This window comes from Taeniopygia guttata, chromosome 1 (genome assembly GCF_048771995.1).
Source record: "Taeniopygia guttata chromosome 1, bTaeGut7.mat, whole genome shotgun sequence".
Classification (NCBI taxonomy): Eukaryota; Metazoa; Chordata; class Aves; order Passeriformes; family Estrildidae; genus Taeniopygia; species Taeniopygia guttata.
Window position 1 is genome coordinate 48692677 of NC_133024.1, and position 17032 is coordinate 48709708.

General features: G+C 40.3%; 1 protein-coding gene across 9 annotated transcripts in view; it reads left to right on the forward strand.

Moving 5' to 3' along the window:
• KLF12 (KLF transcription factor 12) overlaps window positions 1-17032 on the forward strand; it is a 234656-nt gene that overhangs the window by 169376 nt on the left and 48248 nt on the right. For 8 of the 9 annotated variants that reach the window (XM_030271382.4, XM_072928235.1, XM_030271373.4 and 5 more), the window contains one exon: window positions 1980-2039. The exons of the other annotated variant lie outside the window; for it this stretch is intronic. In XM_030271382.4, coding sequence (XP_030127242.4) covers window positions 1980-2039 — 60 coding nt within the window. The remainder of the gene's footprint in view (window positions 1-1979; window positions 2040-17032) is intronic. 9 annotated transcript variants of the gene reach the window in all.

The window sequence follows — 17032 nt, forward strand, 5'->3', positions numbered from 1 at the left end:
TTCAGCCATTTTCATAGCACAGATAAGCTTCAAGTTCCAGAGGCAAGGATTAGGTTTTTCTCTCCATTTTTAGGTTTCTGGTTTGGAGAAGAGGCTGGGTGGGAGGCCACAGCCCTTTGGCTGTCACACCAAACAGAAAGGAGCATAGTAACTTTCAGGAGTCAGTAAGGTTGGTTTGATGGTGCCTGAGTGTCTTTTGCTTCAGTATCTGGATACTGTAGGTTCTAAACAGAGTTTTAGTTGTCAGCCAAATTTCCCACTGTCAAAAATTCAACATGCAAATACTTAACCTCAATAACTGTATTTTGGTCTGCCCTGTTGCTTAGTTGTTAAAAAGGGAACTTTATGAAAATGTGTGTCCAAAATTTAGAGTTACGACTTCCAGGTAATGTATTAATGTTTATATCACCTGTGTGAATAAATGATTTTCCAATGAGACACAGAGATGGTTGCAGATTAATTGGCATGGAAGAGAACCATTGGTGTTAATGGTTTCCAATAACCATTTTTCCAGTGCATATTGCTTTCAGTTGAGGGCTGATGAGGCAGGGGAGATTTTGTCACAGTGTTCTTTGATTAGGTACTGACACAGTTGTAAAATAAAATCTGTACCTATTTGGTACTGTAGGACAAATACCTGATAAATATTTCTGAGAAGGAAATGACTCTACTTGGAGAGTGGGAAAAGAGTGTGGAAGAATCCAAAACTGTGTTAGGCAGTGATAGAGCTAATAACTTATACTTCAAAAATTCTGTACATCATTTTGTCATCTGCATACCATATTTCTGTCATTATCAGAAATTTAGCATCTAAAAACTGGCAAAAACAGTAAAGAGCCAATATTTGCTATACACTTGAGGCAGGGAAATGTGACAGGTTCAAAGCATTCAGTGCAAAATTTTGAGAGTAAATGGATTGTTTGTAGGTTTCCAAGGGCCAGTGGAAAATGCAATTATATAAATGAAGCAAAGTTGTTATGAAAGTTTCCTTTTTACTTTCTACAGTTCCTATGCCAACCTGGATATTTTAATTGAGCATTATAAAAGATCCAAAACATTTTCAGTGCAAATACATTCAACTTCTAGTGTGATAGAGCTTTTTTATTATTCATATTGTTATTCTAATATTTTTGCTAGTTTCTTAAGCATTGGCCTCAAACTACTTTCGCAGTACATTTGAGGTCTGAACTACAAAGAGAAGGACTAAAGGGGCTTATTCATGTTCTTGGCTTTCTGCAGGTTTTTCTTTTTTTTTCCCCTAACTTGGTGGAACTTTTTCCAAAAAACATCTGTATGAAGCTTCTTGTTTCTGTATGAAGCTTCTTGTTTGAGCACATGCAGTAGATCAGAATTTGTCAGTGAAAAGGAACATATTATATAGTCCAAATCTCAACCAGCATAGGAGTTTGTACAGCTATGGCACTGTATATTGGTGTTGTTCATTATTCAAAATTGTATTTTAGAAGATTGTATATTTTTTCCCTAGAGTCCCAGTTCTAAGTAAAAATGTTAAAGCCTAAGTTTTTTGGTTTTGTGTGGGAATAATATTACTGATGCAGCAGAATTCTGGGAGCAGACATTCACTGCAGCCATAATTTCCTCTTCATGCAATGCCTGCCTGCTGTAGATTCTCATTAGAGTTTACCTCTTTGTTGCTGATTATTTTTTAAATAAGAAATCATGATCTATCGTGATCCAGAATTACCACTGAGTGACATGTGGGCCCTTAAGCTTTAACTTTGCTGCCATGAAAATTAATCACAGCGCTCCTAATGACTTACTTATCATTAGATGGGGCATCTACAGAGCAAATTCAGTTTGAGAAGAGTTTTGAGTGAATGGGAAAATCCTAAAGTGCCTTCCACACTGAGGCTATGTGCCTTACTTACTTAGCAGTAAGTGTTCCTCAAGCTTGTCTAAGTCCCCTTTGATTATTTGGGGTAACTTAAAATTCCTAATTGTCTGTGTTCAATTTCCAGAGAGAGCATGTGGGGCTGTGCCAGGTCAGCTGTTAACCCTTTTCGTTTTTTCAACTCCAGGTATGAAGCATTTTATTGTGTATTATATAATATTCTGTTTTATTGATAAAGTCTAGAAGCAGTACTTTTCAGGTTTCTCTCCCTCTTTATGTCATGACTGGGGGTTATGTGGGGGTAGGCAAGATCTGAAGTTGAGTTTTGCAATTGCTTTTTTTTATCTTGGGGCTCAGGGGGTGGTGGGAAAGCTGCAGGTTTGGTTTGTTTTTTTTTAATAAATCCCAGTGTTTAAAATATGAGAATAGAAAATACCTTGTCTGATGTTTAATAATACAGTTTAAAGTGTTCAAAGTAGTCTACTGAAATTGAGTAACAAAGTTAATGTGCATCAGTATAGCTCATGTAACAATGGATCATTGCCAGTTACTGTGAAGCAAAGCTGCAAAATGTAGGAAGAGCTCTTTGCAAACATCTCCTTGCTTTTATTTCAAGGAGGGCAAAATATTAAAATCTTACTGTGTAATGTGCCTTGTAGATGGCATAGGGTCTACATGCCAGTTCAGTGGCGGGGGGTGACTGGGAGGCTTCAGCAGGTGTTGTGATACCATAAGAGCCCTGGAGTTCACCCCACTTGCCCAGGTAGAAACGATGTCAAATGGCAAAAGGATGTACCAAAGCTGGTAGGGTTCCTGTTTTTGTGGGATTCGTGGCTGTTGCTTTAGTGGATTTTAAAATAGTATGCAGTGAAATGTCCACTCTCAGTGTGCTTGCTTGCTTGCCTGTCCTCCTCCCTTCTTTTGTTTGTTTTGTGCGCCCCTCAGAAGGTTCCTTTGGAGTCGTGTTTATTATGGGACAAGTGTAAACTCATCAGCTCAGTGCTTTATCTGCTCTTAGTGGCCTCTGTCTGTGGAGTACAGAAGAAAAAACAACTGCACACATTCAATATAAGCAAGTATGTTCCAGAATAAATCAAATTCTTCACATTTATAAGTACAGCTAAGCTTTGTAATAAAATTAGGAAGAAGGCATGTTTAAGAGTAATTACACTTTCAAATTGCTAATGAGTAGTCAAATACAGAAGTCATTCCTCAAGACTACTCCTATCTCCAATTTGCAGTTAATTACACTACAACTGGTATATTTTTATTAAAAATTTGCAGGATCGTATTACTCAAACATTTTCAAAGTAGCAGCTGGAGTAATATCTCTGTTAGAGCTGAACCAAGTATTTTAAGTTTTCCTTAACTATGAAATTGAAATGATACATTTATTTTTAAAAATCCTTAGACTTTCTTTGATCTGATTGTATTATCAGTGCAATGTCAGAAATTATTCTGAAAAGCCTCCTAGTCTCTCAAAATGTTGTGTTTCTAAAATACATTTATATTTCAGATACAGTTTTTAATGCAGGCTTCTTTAGCTTGTATTAAATTAACTATGGAACATTTTGTGTACTGGCTTCTATTCTACAGGAAGCATTTTCAAGGACACTTGTGTTGTTCATTTTTTGCTCTTTGTTGAGGTTGTCAGTATTTTGCTTTAAAAATCAATAATGAATTTACTTGGTATTTACATACCATAGTAATGACTATTAGATCCTACTAATGAGGCCCCCTGAAAAACATGCATGGTTAGATGTAGATGGCTAAGTCATCTCATGCAGCAGTTCTAAACTGCTGAAAGTTAGTGTGCTCTGACTGGAGTGAGATGGGACTGAAAGATAATATTTGGCAAGACAAATAGGTTCTAATAAAAACAGAAATTTGAAAAAGAGCTGTGGGGTTTTTTTTATGTGTTTTTAAAATAAAGAACCCAGTTGATCAAGAAGACTCATCTGTCAAACCTCATTTGGGCCATGTGGACCTGGCTGTAGATTGAAAGGTGGAAGTAAGATCAATTAGATTAACATTAAAGTCAGTGCATTATTTAAAAATACAAATTCTTATGATGCATTTAAAACTGCTGACCGTGCTGGGAGTCTTCCCCACAGCTGGTCCCTCTTTTTGCAGTATGGCGCTGCTGGAGTTTGGGAACAGTAAATGCTTCTCAGAAGTGTATTCTGCAGTTAAATGCAGCTGTATGAGTGGATATATTTCATTTGAATTAAATTTCGTGCCTACCCAGGTTTGGGTATTTTTCAACTTTGTATTACAAAACTTATCTTTTCCACTAAATTGCAAAAAAGTTACCCTTCCATAAAATACACTGAGAATTATGGTATTCCAGTTAGGAAAGTACAGAAACATTCTTTGATACTTAAATTTCTTTGTGATGATGGAGGAACAGAGGGGATCACAAAGACTTGAAGAAACATTTTTTGTGTGTTTTTTTTACTGTTTTTTTCTTATTTGGTTCATCAAATCTACTAAAAGTTGTAAGTTTTACTCCAAACCAATTCTACACAAATCTGCATCTGCTGACCTCGTGGATTGCCAGAGGCTGGAATGGTTGCTTCAGTTCATGCACATCTAACTGTTCATTTCCTCTGAAACATGGAGCATTTTGTCCAGACTGCCTTCTCTGATCCACTGGGAACAAAGTGATAATGTGTGTGAGTTTCACATGTTGGGGGCACAATGTGCCTCTTAATCTTTGCTGTCTTGCAAAGGGTACTGCTTTTGCTCTTGTATAATCTTCCCTGATCTTCTTTTTTAACACCTCGTCCACAGGCTCAGCCAGATGGGAGATGTTTGGCAGCTGGAGGGCCCAGATGCCAAATTCTGGAATACAGCTTTCCTGCATTGGCACGTGGGTTCATGGCTGGCTTCTTGGCTTGCACCTCTGCTAACTTCTTGGCTACTGGCTAGCTGGCAGCTGTGGCACAGCCTCTGGGGCTGTGCTCAGGTCAAGCTGCTTTGGAGTTGGATGGCTTTCCTGATCTGAATTGCTCTGCTGGACACCATTTTCGCCTTAGTTTGCTTTGACTCTCTGCTGTTCAAAGACGAATGTTTGCAGTGTTCTGTTGTATTGGTGACGTTTGTAAGACTAATTCAAAGCAGTCCTTCTCATTTGTCACCAGTTCAAAAAGAAAATAAGCATTGCAGTGCAGAGTACACTTCTTTACTTGTTAGCATTCCCATTAGTTAGTAAGAATGTTAAGGCCCAAGTCTCTACTTGCAGTTCATCTCCAGGATCAAATTGTTAACTGAAGAGCACAGGCTTTAAAGGATATTCCTTTAAAGGCTATTTAAAGGATATTTCTTGTGTCTAAACTTCAATTGCTTTCAGCTGAAAGTGAATCTAGCATCTGTCAAACAAAAAAACCCACACATTTGCAGAGGTAATCTGGATCATTTTTAAAGAACAGGATAAAGAATAATGATGATGATAATAGATAGGAAGTTACTGGTAATAATTAAGAGCACTGCCAGCAGAAAATACTTGATCTTCTCTTTGCTGGATTTGCAATGTCCTCATTTCACATTTTAGTTTTACTTTATGTTTTTTATTGGGCTTTTTTTGTTAGTTTTTTTGGTGGGGTTTTGTTGGGTTTTTTACATAAATGAGGTAATGAAAAATTAATGCATCTAGCATAGTCAAAGCACTTGAAGAAATTCCCTAATCCACATATTTTCCTTCATGCAGCTCAGTGCATAAACATTACTTTCAATGGGAAAAACTGCAAAATCAGGTGGTCACTTACACTCTGTATACTTACAGTAAAGTTCAGATTAATCATACTTACTCCGAAATTTTCATTCCTTCTCTCAACTAGAGTGAGTCTATGTTGTGCTATGCTAGAAGCACTGATACCTCTGTTACACTGTCAGAAAACTTTTTTAATGCTTGAGTGAGTAGCACTTGTGCTTCACTGTGAAATGAAACTTCTACCTGTATATTAAGGTTACGCTTTGTAGGTTGACCTGTCCTGTGAGGAAAAGCACTTGAATTCCTCATTATAGTCACTAGACGGAATTGCATGTCCCAGGAACAACCAAAAAGGAGCCCTTACTCATCTATTTTTAAGTATATACTTTGATGGCCTAGGGAATGTAAGTGCTTCTCTGGAAATACAGCCCAGACACATCAGATCAATCATTATGGACTGTTTAGGGAACCAGTAGGAAATAAAAGCATTGTTTTTCCTTAGAGGTAGTCTCTGAAGCCATTTCTAGATTATAATGGAGCAGAGATGAGTCTTCTGTCAAACAAGCTGGCAACAGCAACAGCAATTTTGCCACTTTCGCAGATAAGGTTCATGAACTAGCTTGTCAACAGGCTGGGAGACCCGAGGTGTAGGTTCTGAGCACAAGCTGATCTCACTGGGATCTCACTGCAGGCCTAATCAGATAAGATATGAGGGGAGCAGTAGAGTGTCATCTCCCTTCTTGCTGAATATGGGCAGCTGTATAAGCAGGAACACAGAAGTTATGGGATGGGGAAGGAGAGTGGGTAAGAAGAACCTGTATCCTTGCCTGAGCGTGGACAGGACTGGGGCTGTAAGCTCCATTCTCTGAAGCAACATCATGCCAGAAAGAGCTGTGGATACTGAAACAGACCTTTCACTGTTCCTCTCTAGATGCTTAGCTCCTTTTCTGCCCAACACCTTAGCCTTGTGGGTCTTGCATTCCTGATTACAGAGTAGCCTCACTCCATGGACACTTAGGCAGAAAGCCCTGCATCCATGTAGCCAGATTATTCCTGGGGTGATGCTCCTTCTCTGAGTGAATTACCTGAATGCAGGGCTACAGCACCTTGCCAGTACCACCACCATCAGCCCTCTGCCTCCCTTTTGGGGCTTCTTCACGTGACACAGGCAAAGTTCAGGACAGGGCTCTGCCTGCAGGTGGGAACTGGGCGGCTGCCAGAATGAGTGTGTGTGCCCATGGGCCTAGTGGTTGGTACCCAGAGAAGCTCCATCTTAACAGTGAAGGACCTCATGGGTTTGTAGGGGGAGGCTGTGTAGGACTCTTCATGGGACAGTGGGTGGGGATGGAATCATGGATCTAGGCAGGTTTTTGGGTAACGGGCTCCCAAATCAGGGTTTCAGCATGCCCATTCTCATACTTCACCACTTTCCAAACTGTATTTTCCTTCAAATTAGCAAGCTTTCTGTGCTTTTTAATGTAGTAGAATTAAAAATATTATTCCATTACTTAGATTATTCCTTTTGCCTGTTTACCTGTTTCTGCCCTTTTCTTCAGCTCATACACACTTTTGCCCCATCAAAGCTATTCTTGTCACTTTCTGTGTCCTATGGGCTTTTGAAATTGTAATCATATATAAAGTTGAGCTTATTCTCTTTTTCCTTTTTTTTAAGTGCCTGGGATTGTTGTCCCTTTTGCATTCTATTCAAGCAGAGAAACAATGTATGCTGTTAAAAAGGGAAAGTAAGCAACTACAAAGATATTTTCCTTTTTCTTGCACCTCCAGTACATTGTTTAACCCAGTTACTGTAATTGTTTTTAAACTTTTTTAAACATGCATACCGTCAAGAGATAGCAGTACAACAAGTGTTTCTTATAAGGCCAATGAGACTGCAAGGGATGAAAATTATGACAGAGCAAACAGAAAATCCCATATTTTGTTTATCAACTTTTTTTTTTTTTTTGCCTAATGGCAGATTCTTGGAGAAAGGATCTGTTTACTTCAGTGGAAGACTAGCTTAGGGTTTGCTGATTCCCAAGGCAAAAAGAAGGCATAGTTTCCAATTTGCAAGCTATTCAGTGTGTGTGATGAACTGAAGTCATTTGTGGATTTGTATGTTGCGTTTTGACGTGATTAAATGTTTTAAGTCTATTGATTTCATGCTGGGGATTAATGATGCTGAATGAAAGAGCATCAAAGAATAAAACGTATTTACATGCTTGATTAAAATACCTTAAAAAAACCCGCCAGAGTACCTATTGTTGGATAGGAATGCGATAAGAGAAGCAGAGGACCAATCACACATACATTCACAATACATTTCCTGCATCGACAGGAAAATGCATTAACTTCTTTAGGCGTAGAAAGAAGAAAAGCAAAGATTTGATAAGGATTGACTGTACTTCTCTGAATGTTTAACGCTCGTGTTTGACTTGGTTTTTTTGGAAGAGGGGATTAAAAAGTTTTTATTATCAGTTACCACAGATCTGTTTTACTGAATCAATCAAAGCATGATGCTTAGCTGCTTGATATTAATGAGACAATCTTTTAACTGGAAAACCTGTTGGTAACAGCAGTGTTAATAAAGGACAAGACCTAATGATACTCAGTGCAGCTGTGGACATGAGATAGAATAAAGGTGGTGTTTGCTGCTTTGAATTTACGTAATACTTTTAGATCTGTTTGCCTTTGCATGTTAGCTCAAAAACATATCATTATCTTAAAATGTTCATAGTCCTAATTGGTTTGTATCTGCTCTCTGCAAGCGCACCTAATGGCTCTCCTAATGTCTAGATTCATGGGTTGTATCTGGAATTGCAGTTAGGTGTCACATTCTGTTTACCAAGATAATAGTAGATAGAGATGAAAAAGACCTATTTGCTTGTTAAATCCACCCTGTTGCAAGCACAATATAGGCTTTTCCAATAGTATTAAACTGCTAGCACCCCTTATGTCAGCCAGAATGCCAGGCAGAGAATTTATTTGTGGTGTATCTGGGGAAAAGTATGCCTTAATGATCAGGTTAGCATGTGAAATACTTGATGCATGTGAAATACTCCCTACTGAGCTTAGGAAGAAGTTTAAATGTGTAGTTTAATGCAGCTGAGTAAAGGTCTGACAAGATGGACTCGAGCACCCATTCGCTCTTTCTCTCCTGATGCTCTGATCTGGATTAGCATATGTAAGATAAATTCAGCATCAGTCCAATACACCCTACAATTCATTTGTCTCAGAACAGGGTTGAGTGATTATCCTGGGTTTGAGGCTGGAGAGGAGGGGGGGTTGACAACATGCAGTTATTTTTTTCTTTCTCCCATTCCTATTGCTTACTACAGGACCTAAAGCCCTTGGTTACAGAACAAAGTGTCTGAGCAGTAACCAAGCTTGTGCAAACCCAAGAGAAGAGTAATGACTGTTCTTGCAAGCTTCCTGCCTCAGTGCAGGTGCAGGAATCAGGAGGGCCTGAATAATTCATAAGGTGCAAATTAGCGCCAGCTTGCTCCCAGTGCTCGAATTTTGCTTCTGCTTACCTACCTAGTTGCTGGAAAGAAAAGAATAAAGAATGCTTGGGAAACCAGGGAGAGAAAGGCAAAGAGTGTTACAGTTTAAAGGCCAGAGTCACAGAGCCTGCTGAATGCTGGGTGTGTTTGAAGGCTTGATGCTTGTTGAGGAATTGGACTCTACATTGATTATTCATAGAGAGTTTTCTCAGGAAGAAGGAAGCTCTGGGGACCCATTCCATTGCTCTTGGAGAGGAAATAAACTTCCTTTTAAGAATTAGGTTTTTCCTGCTTTTATTGTTATGGTTTCTAAAAATTACTGGGTTAAAAAATGTTAAAAGTTCATTTTTAAGCCTGTTAAGGTATTGGAGAGAGTAAATATGTATGGTGTCACTCAGCTTAAGGGTTCGTAGAAATTTTATGAGAGATCTTGGATGTTAATATGGTTACTGCTCTGAGTAAATACGGATTTCAAGGGCTTATATGAAACTAGTTAGATTTGGAAATGCAGTGTGCAATTAGCTTGTATTTTCATAATTTTAAAGGAGCATTGCTCTGTTTTAAATAGTTAGTGATGGTTACCTTTTCTGTTGGATTACTTACCTGCTTTTTCTGCCCAGAAGACTAAAATGAGAGGCAAGTAACGTGTAATCTTTGTGCTACACAACATTGCATCTCACCCAAACATCAAGTAAAAGGTTTTGCTGAGCACTGTTGTGGAAGAAGGGAATTCCTTACACAGCTCTTGTAACAGCTTGTGTGTCACCAATCAGTACAGAGAGGAGCTGGCCTGAAAAAGGCAGGTTGTTTCTGCTGTGTACCTGAATATCCCTTTGACATCTCTCATATGGGAGATGGGAGCATCTGACAACTCCAGCAGGAGTAGGAGCAAGGTTTTCCCTGTTGGCAGGTGTTCAGATGGAGAAAAACTCTCCTAATGTTTTTGCTGTGCTGAGTGTGAAAACAGAACAACAGCAGGAAAAAAGCTTCCTTTAAGTGGTTTTGTAGGTTTTCTGTTTTTTTATTTGTTTTGGGGTTTTTGTCCAACATTTACTCCTTCTTTATCTATCCCCTCTACCCCACGTCCTCTTGGCTCTCACGTGTGGCAGCTAGATCACGTTGCCATCATCTGTTTTTGTATATCCCTCATTTGGGTTGCTGGAATTGGAGCTGGCTCTCATTTCTAGCTGATTCTGTCATTTCCGCTAGGCCCCAGTTTGGGAAAGTGCCAAGACCAACAGGTGATCCTTGTAGCTGCAAAGCAGCAGGAAGAAGGCTGTGCATGAAGGAGGCAGTGCACCAGAGGGGCTGCCTGGCCCTGCTCCATCTTGCTGTATAATTAATGCCCCCCTCCCCAGCCCCTCATACTGAGCAGAAAATCTGTGCAGAACAGATCAGCTGTAGGGAAAATGGTAATAAAGAGTCCTGGAAGAATATAGGCTGTGTAAGTGCAGAGATGTGCTCTCTCTTGGGGAGAAATTGTGGCTGGTCCTTTGTAAGGAACAGGAACAAATTGTATTAGCTTCTGTAAAGTAAGATGCACTCCATTGACCCATGCAAGAAAGTAAGCGTTTCAATAAATTTCAGTGTTATGCTCACGGGACTTCTTATTTGTATAGGGGCTAGTTTTGAATGAGGTGATAATTTAGTTAAGCTTTCTCTACAAGGAGTAGCTTGCAAAGTCTCATGGAAATTGTTTGGACAGAGAGTTAACTCTGTTTGGGGAAGACCACCTCAAGCTGTAGGGCTGGGGGCACCTGGAGCAGGAGCCATACAAGCTTTGCATTCTCTGGACAGCATTGATGGGGAGGCATGACTGTGCAGGGCTTCACGAGGATGATTTTTAGAACATGTGAAAAAATTCCAGAAACCCTCAGGATGGCCTCAAAGAGCTATTTTTTCAGAGAAAACTCCTAAAGGATTTTTTTTTTCCTATGAAAACTAAAGTTATATTTAGTAGGTGACAGTGGCTTAGCAAAACCAGTTTAAAATCATACCTCCAAGGCTTAGGTTAACCCCTTGGCATATACCATGATATGAGATAATGTGTCCCTGAAAACTGTAACTGCATGTTGTATTTGTGAGGCAGGCTGATGTTTTGAGATAGACACATGTTAGCTTTAATCCTTAGAAAAATAGATGGTATCTCAAATTCCTTCTGCTCAGTATATATGGAAGCCAAATTGCTTCTTCCACCTGTGGACTCACTGCTAGTAGTTTGAAAGCTGAAGATTTCATGTAGACAAGGTGTAGGTTTTCTGTATGCACTTCCGTAGGGAGCTGGGCTCTCTCAGTGCACTGCAGCACATTCCCACAGCAAGGGGAAGCTGTGGGGAGTAGGGAACTGGGAGGCCTGGATCAGTTCCACTGGTGAAACTGAAGTGCTGCAGCAGATCTGCACAGCAAATGCATCACCTTGACTGGCTGTTCCTGCTGTACACAAACAGCAGTGAGATCAAACTGTTATGAAACATCAACATATTTAGTAATGCTTCTAGCAGCTATCTGTCTGCAATCCTTTTGACTAAGCCAGCAATGTTTTTTGTGTTGTTCTGCAGTTTGTCAGCCATCTGATGGGGGAGGAAGTGGGGGATACATTGCATCTCAGGGATGTGTTACGTGTGTGCACACCTATGGGTGCTGCAAGACCTGAACTGGCAGCAGATTGTTCATGAATACGCACATCCCTTGGACATGTCTCCCCATGCTGAAGGGTGCACCATTGCCATGGTGCAATGGATACTGGCGTCTCAGTATTTTTTCCCCTTGTGTCCCTTCTTTTCTTCATGCTGGTTTGCTGTTTTTGCCCCCTACCAAAATCACTGGTATAAGAGGCTGTTAGCAGGGAGTGAGGTGTTTCTGTTAGCATTTTGTGAATTTTTCTGTTCTCTCCTCTGTATCGTGGAAGACCATTGTAATCCCTGCATTTGCAGTGGGTCCTGGGCAAACCTGAATAGTCCCTCTGTCAGCCTCCATTGTTATTTGCTTTCTCTTGGGTTACAGGGCTAGGGGGAATGATTTCTTTCTAAGATACTCGCCCATGACTCTAGTGACCTCTAAAAAACCCCATGAGCATGGCAGGATGTCATGGAACCAGAAGCTTTTATCTGTAGAGTGGTGAGGGATCCTGGTGGCTGTTCTATTAGGAGACAGCAGTACCAATTGGAGAGGCTGGAGAATGAGCAGGGATACTTCCCACCTGCATTTGGCTCCAGTACAGCCCGGTCTGGGTAAGAGCCCTCCAAAGAGTACTGCAGGCAAGAGAAAAGCATCTTTGGACAGCCTCTGAAAAGTCAAGTTTTCCAGTGCCTTTGGCAGGCAGCCTGAAGCAGATCCATTCCTTATGCCAGCCCCGTGGAGCGCTACCCCTTGTGGTTCTCCCTCCTGCTGCAGTACATACCTTACTATTATTAATATTCTGGAGGCGCCAGCAGCATGCTTTGTCCTGGATGGAATGTGGTTGCCCAGAGTGCGGGGAACTGTGTGGCCATTGTTTTAGTATTAGTAGATGGACTTGATAATGAGCACTGTAGTTTTTCCTAGTCATTTTTTAAAATTCACCTTCCTCTATTCTGCCTCCTCCCTGGGCTGTCCCCAATGTGCTCAGCCCATGAAGGATGGTGTGATCCCTCTGGCAGAAGAGAGGGAAGAGCTCTTGGGACACCAAGGTGCATAGCAGGGGCAGGCTCATGCAGCACCATAGCACTTCAGTGGGACTGGACCACATATTTGGCTGCACTTAGTTGTCCGCAGGGGTCCCGAAGTGTGCAGAGCCCCTCAGTGTGGGTTGTTGGTGCACTATACAGTGTGCAGGGGAAAGAGCTGCTCCTGTGCATTTGGCTTCTGCATCTTGGCCCAAAGTCTCGGACTGTATTGTGCCATCACTGTAAAATCAGTGAAAGTTTCAAAATCTGTGGCTGCTGCTGCTGCTGAATCCTTAATAGACAAATTTACTTTGGAACTGCGAAATTTTTAAATGTATCTGCTTTCAGGCTGCAACACCTTCAGAGAAAAAAAGATTAAGATTAGCATGCAAACATACAGCACTTCAGAAAAAATCAGTGGATTTGGAAAGCATGCTAATAAAATGTCCTGTCACAGGGATTCCAGTGAACTCAGTGTGGAATAAGAGGGGGCAGCATGCACTGAACCTCATGTGCCCCAGATCAGTAACTGTTTAATGTTATTCCTGTAACCTGTATACTTCCTCCTGTTATACCATCTCCTTCTGTTTTTCCGCCCTGTGTAGTTCTACTGTTTCACTGAGTATTAGCCCTTTGTAGCACATAGTTTGTCTTTTTAACTACTTTGTGAAGTACCTAATGCTCTTTTGGGTGCCACATAAGTGATAATAACAATAACAATAATAATTTTCCAGGTGTAGTATACCAAGTTGTGTTGTTTGTTGTACAGACACAAAGTATGGGGGGGCTGCTGAATGCTGATAACTCAGCTGTAAGGTAAGCCTCTAACACAGGAAGGGAAATGCTCTGGTTTATTTATGAGTACACTCAGAAGCAATGTCTGCCTTCCAGTATACCCATGCTTTTTAGGATAGCACATTTTACTTGGATACAGTATTGCCAGAGGTCAGTAATAATCAGGGCTAAATTGGTTCCGACGCAAAGGTAATGAAACATTCTCATTACACTCCAGTCCTCGTTTTCATTGTTAATTCAATGTTGTTCAACTTTTCACTGGTTTCTCCCTTACAAATGTGGCAGTGAGACAGCCAGGCTGAGCCATCTGCTGCTGGTGCTTGGGAGGTGCAAAGAGACACCACAAAGAAAATTGATTGACTGCAGTTGACTGTATTAGGGAGAGACCTTATTTGAACCGGCAGTAACTGGAGGGAAGTGTGAACTGGCTTTAATTCTCGAGCAGACCTCTGAATATTAAGGATGTACACAGCAGTTGGAAGGATACATTCAGAGTCCAGTCATGTTCGAGATCACATCCCCTTGGCTTTCTCATTGTTGCTGTGCTTGTTCACAGCTGAGGGGAATTCTCTAGCTTTTGGATTTAATGTTAAATATGTAATTGGGTGGAAAATTAATGTAAACTTAAAATAATTTGGTTTCTCAGTCATTATACTCCTTAGTGGTAAATTATTAAGCTTTGTGTCTCTGGTATCTCCCAAAAGCCCTGCCATTACCGATCGTCTGACTGTCTTTATTAGCTTATATTTTTTCCCTAAAAGCAAGGCCTCATGTACAGTGTAATTATCCAGCAGTGCTGATTAATGGCATAATTCTCTTTTTCTGTAAAACTGCTGTGTAAATTATTTTCATTTCATAAAAATTACTTGTCAGGCAATTTTGTGGAGGGTTTTTTTGATTTCTTTTTTTTTTTAGGTTTTTATCCACCCTCTCTATCACTGTGTCATGGTAATATCATTAAACACTGTTGTGTCTGAGCCTGGTATGAGCACTAAACACTACAATGATTTCAGTGGAGAAAATTAAAGTAGTTTTCATGCTATTGTTACTTCTACTACCAGACTTGTCCAACAAAAGTAGCTAAGATACCCTGTTCTGAGAACAGGAGTGTTTTTGGAGATACTTGTCCCAACAGTGAAATCAAGGAGACTTGTTCTGTTGAGGCAGCTGTTGAAATCTCTGCTATTTCTCAACCTTTCTGATTTCCTGCTGGCACTTAGAATATGTTTTTAGGAACCTCAGCAGCCTACATGGGTTTTTTTTCTGCTTTCAGTTCCCCTTGGCAGTGTCTCCTCTACCCTTCCTGCTCTGAGACTGAGAAGCCCACTTGCCTCTTTCCAATGCCCTTAGATATTTCTTTATGCTCCCTACACCTGTTTCCTGGGCTAGCTGATACTGAGAAGATTCCTGGCATGTCCTTGGTCTGTGAAATGTGCTTGAATAGGAAGTGGTACTATGCTCTTCAGCTTGTCATCTGGGTTTGACGTGAACAAAACAATGGACAGTGTACACTGAAGAGCCCTACCTTGCTGGACTGCAGGACAGCCTGGGTATTGCAAGTTGAACCTTCTTTCTGATGAGCATGTTTCCTTTGCTGTGCTGTTTTAAAAGCTGTTATTTTATGGCTGTCATTTTAAAGCTGCCATGTATTTTGTAAGCACTCCAGGTAGTGTCTTCCTAAGATCTTTTACTGATGGTACTCCTGGTCCTGTTGGCATAAGAGCCAGCAAACCCACTCTGATATGGGAGTCCTTCACTAAAGCTGGCATGCAAAAACTAGTTTCAAGAGGGCAAGTTTCACTAGTGCGTGTGTGAAGAAACAACTGACCAAAGTCTAAAAGTGAGCCCAGTGGTCCAAGTGAACCCAGTAACCTGGCTAGTGTTTACCAAAAGAACAGAGAAACAGGGTTGTAATAGAGCAATTCTTCCTCTGGAACACCTGCGTCCCCTCTCTCTATCCATCTTCTACCTTACAGCACTAAAAAAAATATTAGTAGTTTCTGCCCCTCATCTTCTGAGGCTATTACTTGACCTTAATGTTTAATATCCGTATATGGCCCTGCCCTTCATGAACTTGTCTAATCCTCATTTGAGTCATCTATATTCTCATCCCCTGCTGTGTGCAGTGGCAGTGAGCTCTAAGTATGTGTTATGTGAAAAAAATAAAGAAGTTATTCCCTCTGTTCAATTTAAGTCCTAAGTTCATTGAAAAAAATAGTGAATAATCACTTCCTATCATTGCATTCTTGGCTGTGCAGAGCTCTACTGTCTCCTCTCAGTTAACTCACAAATTTGGCATTCGCAGGGTAACATGGTCCTGGGCCAGCTGTCAAAGAGGTGACTGAAATCATTTTCCTGGGGAGCCTTTTCCACTCTGTACTCTCTTCTTGAGACCAAATAAATCCTAGATCTGCCATCATTTGAATCTATTAAAGACTAGGATAAATTGAAGAAACATGCTTACCATGGACTGCTCTGTCACTCATAACATTCAGAACATCGCTTCTTCTGGCACAAAAAGTTAGAAAACATAAAACTACTGAAATACCAGTCATTTAGCTGCTCTCACCATTTGCTTCTAAAGAGATGGTAGTTTGTTCAATTCTTATTTTTAGGTAAGGCAGAATTAATGCTTATTGCTTGTTCAGCTGCTTGACCTGTTGGCATATCCCTATAGAGCTCCTCATTTCTGCAGCACCAGGAAGAACTAGGATTACTGTGTCACTTGGTGTAATTATTTCAGAATACCTCTTTAGCTTGTATTTCTGGAACTAATTTGTTATCTTTTTACATTATTTTATGTCTATTTGGTTTTTGTTTTTTAATCCCATGCACCTGTGCTTTTATACATACTTTCACTGATGCTGTTTGCTGCTGTGAACTACAGCAGTGAGCAGATGGAGTCGAATGAATCTTTTACGATATAAAAAAAGTTTATTTAGTGTGTTTAAAAATGAAAATGTGTATTTTGCATTACATATTTCCCTGAGTTGTAGACTTGACCACTTGTGTTAAAAATGATCCTGATATATTTTTTCCCTGGCTCTTCCAGTCTCAGTGACCTTAACAACCAGTATTTTTGTTGACACATGGCTTGGCAAATAAAGGCTGAAATAGTAAATGGACTGTCCTCTCTGATGTGTTTCATAACTGTTTTCCATCAGGCATTTCCAATACTGATTTTAAATGTTTAATTATACTCAAAGTCATTAGAAACTTACTACATATGTCTGACTTAGAAGTGAGAGAAGTAACCCCTTCAATAAACTTTTCCCCCTTCCCCTAGTTCTACTATAACATTGTGACTGATAATATTTTCTCATTTTTAATTAGTTTTTTAGGGATCGTTGTCTTTAAATCTCCCTAGGCCTTCAGCTAAGGGTGGTTGTTGAGGCTAGATGTTTGCAGGACATTAGGGAGCATTGTTCAGAGCAGCATAAACCTGCTGTGTTTCAGTACACCTCCATACTGCAGAAGGGATTTGCATCAGGATGTGTACTAAACAGTAGCTCTACTTTAGCAGTCCTTT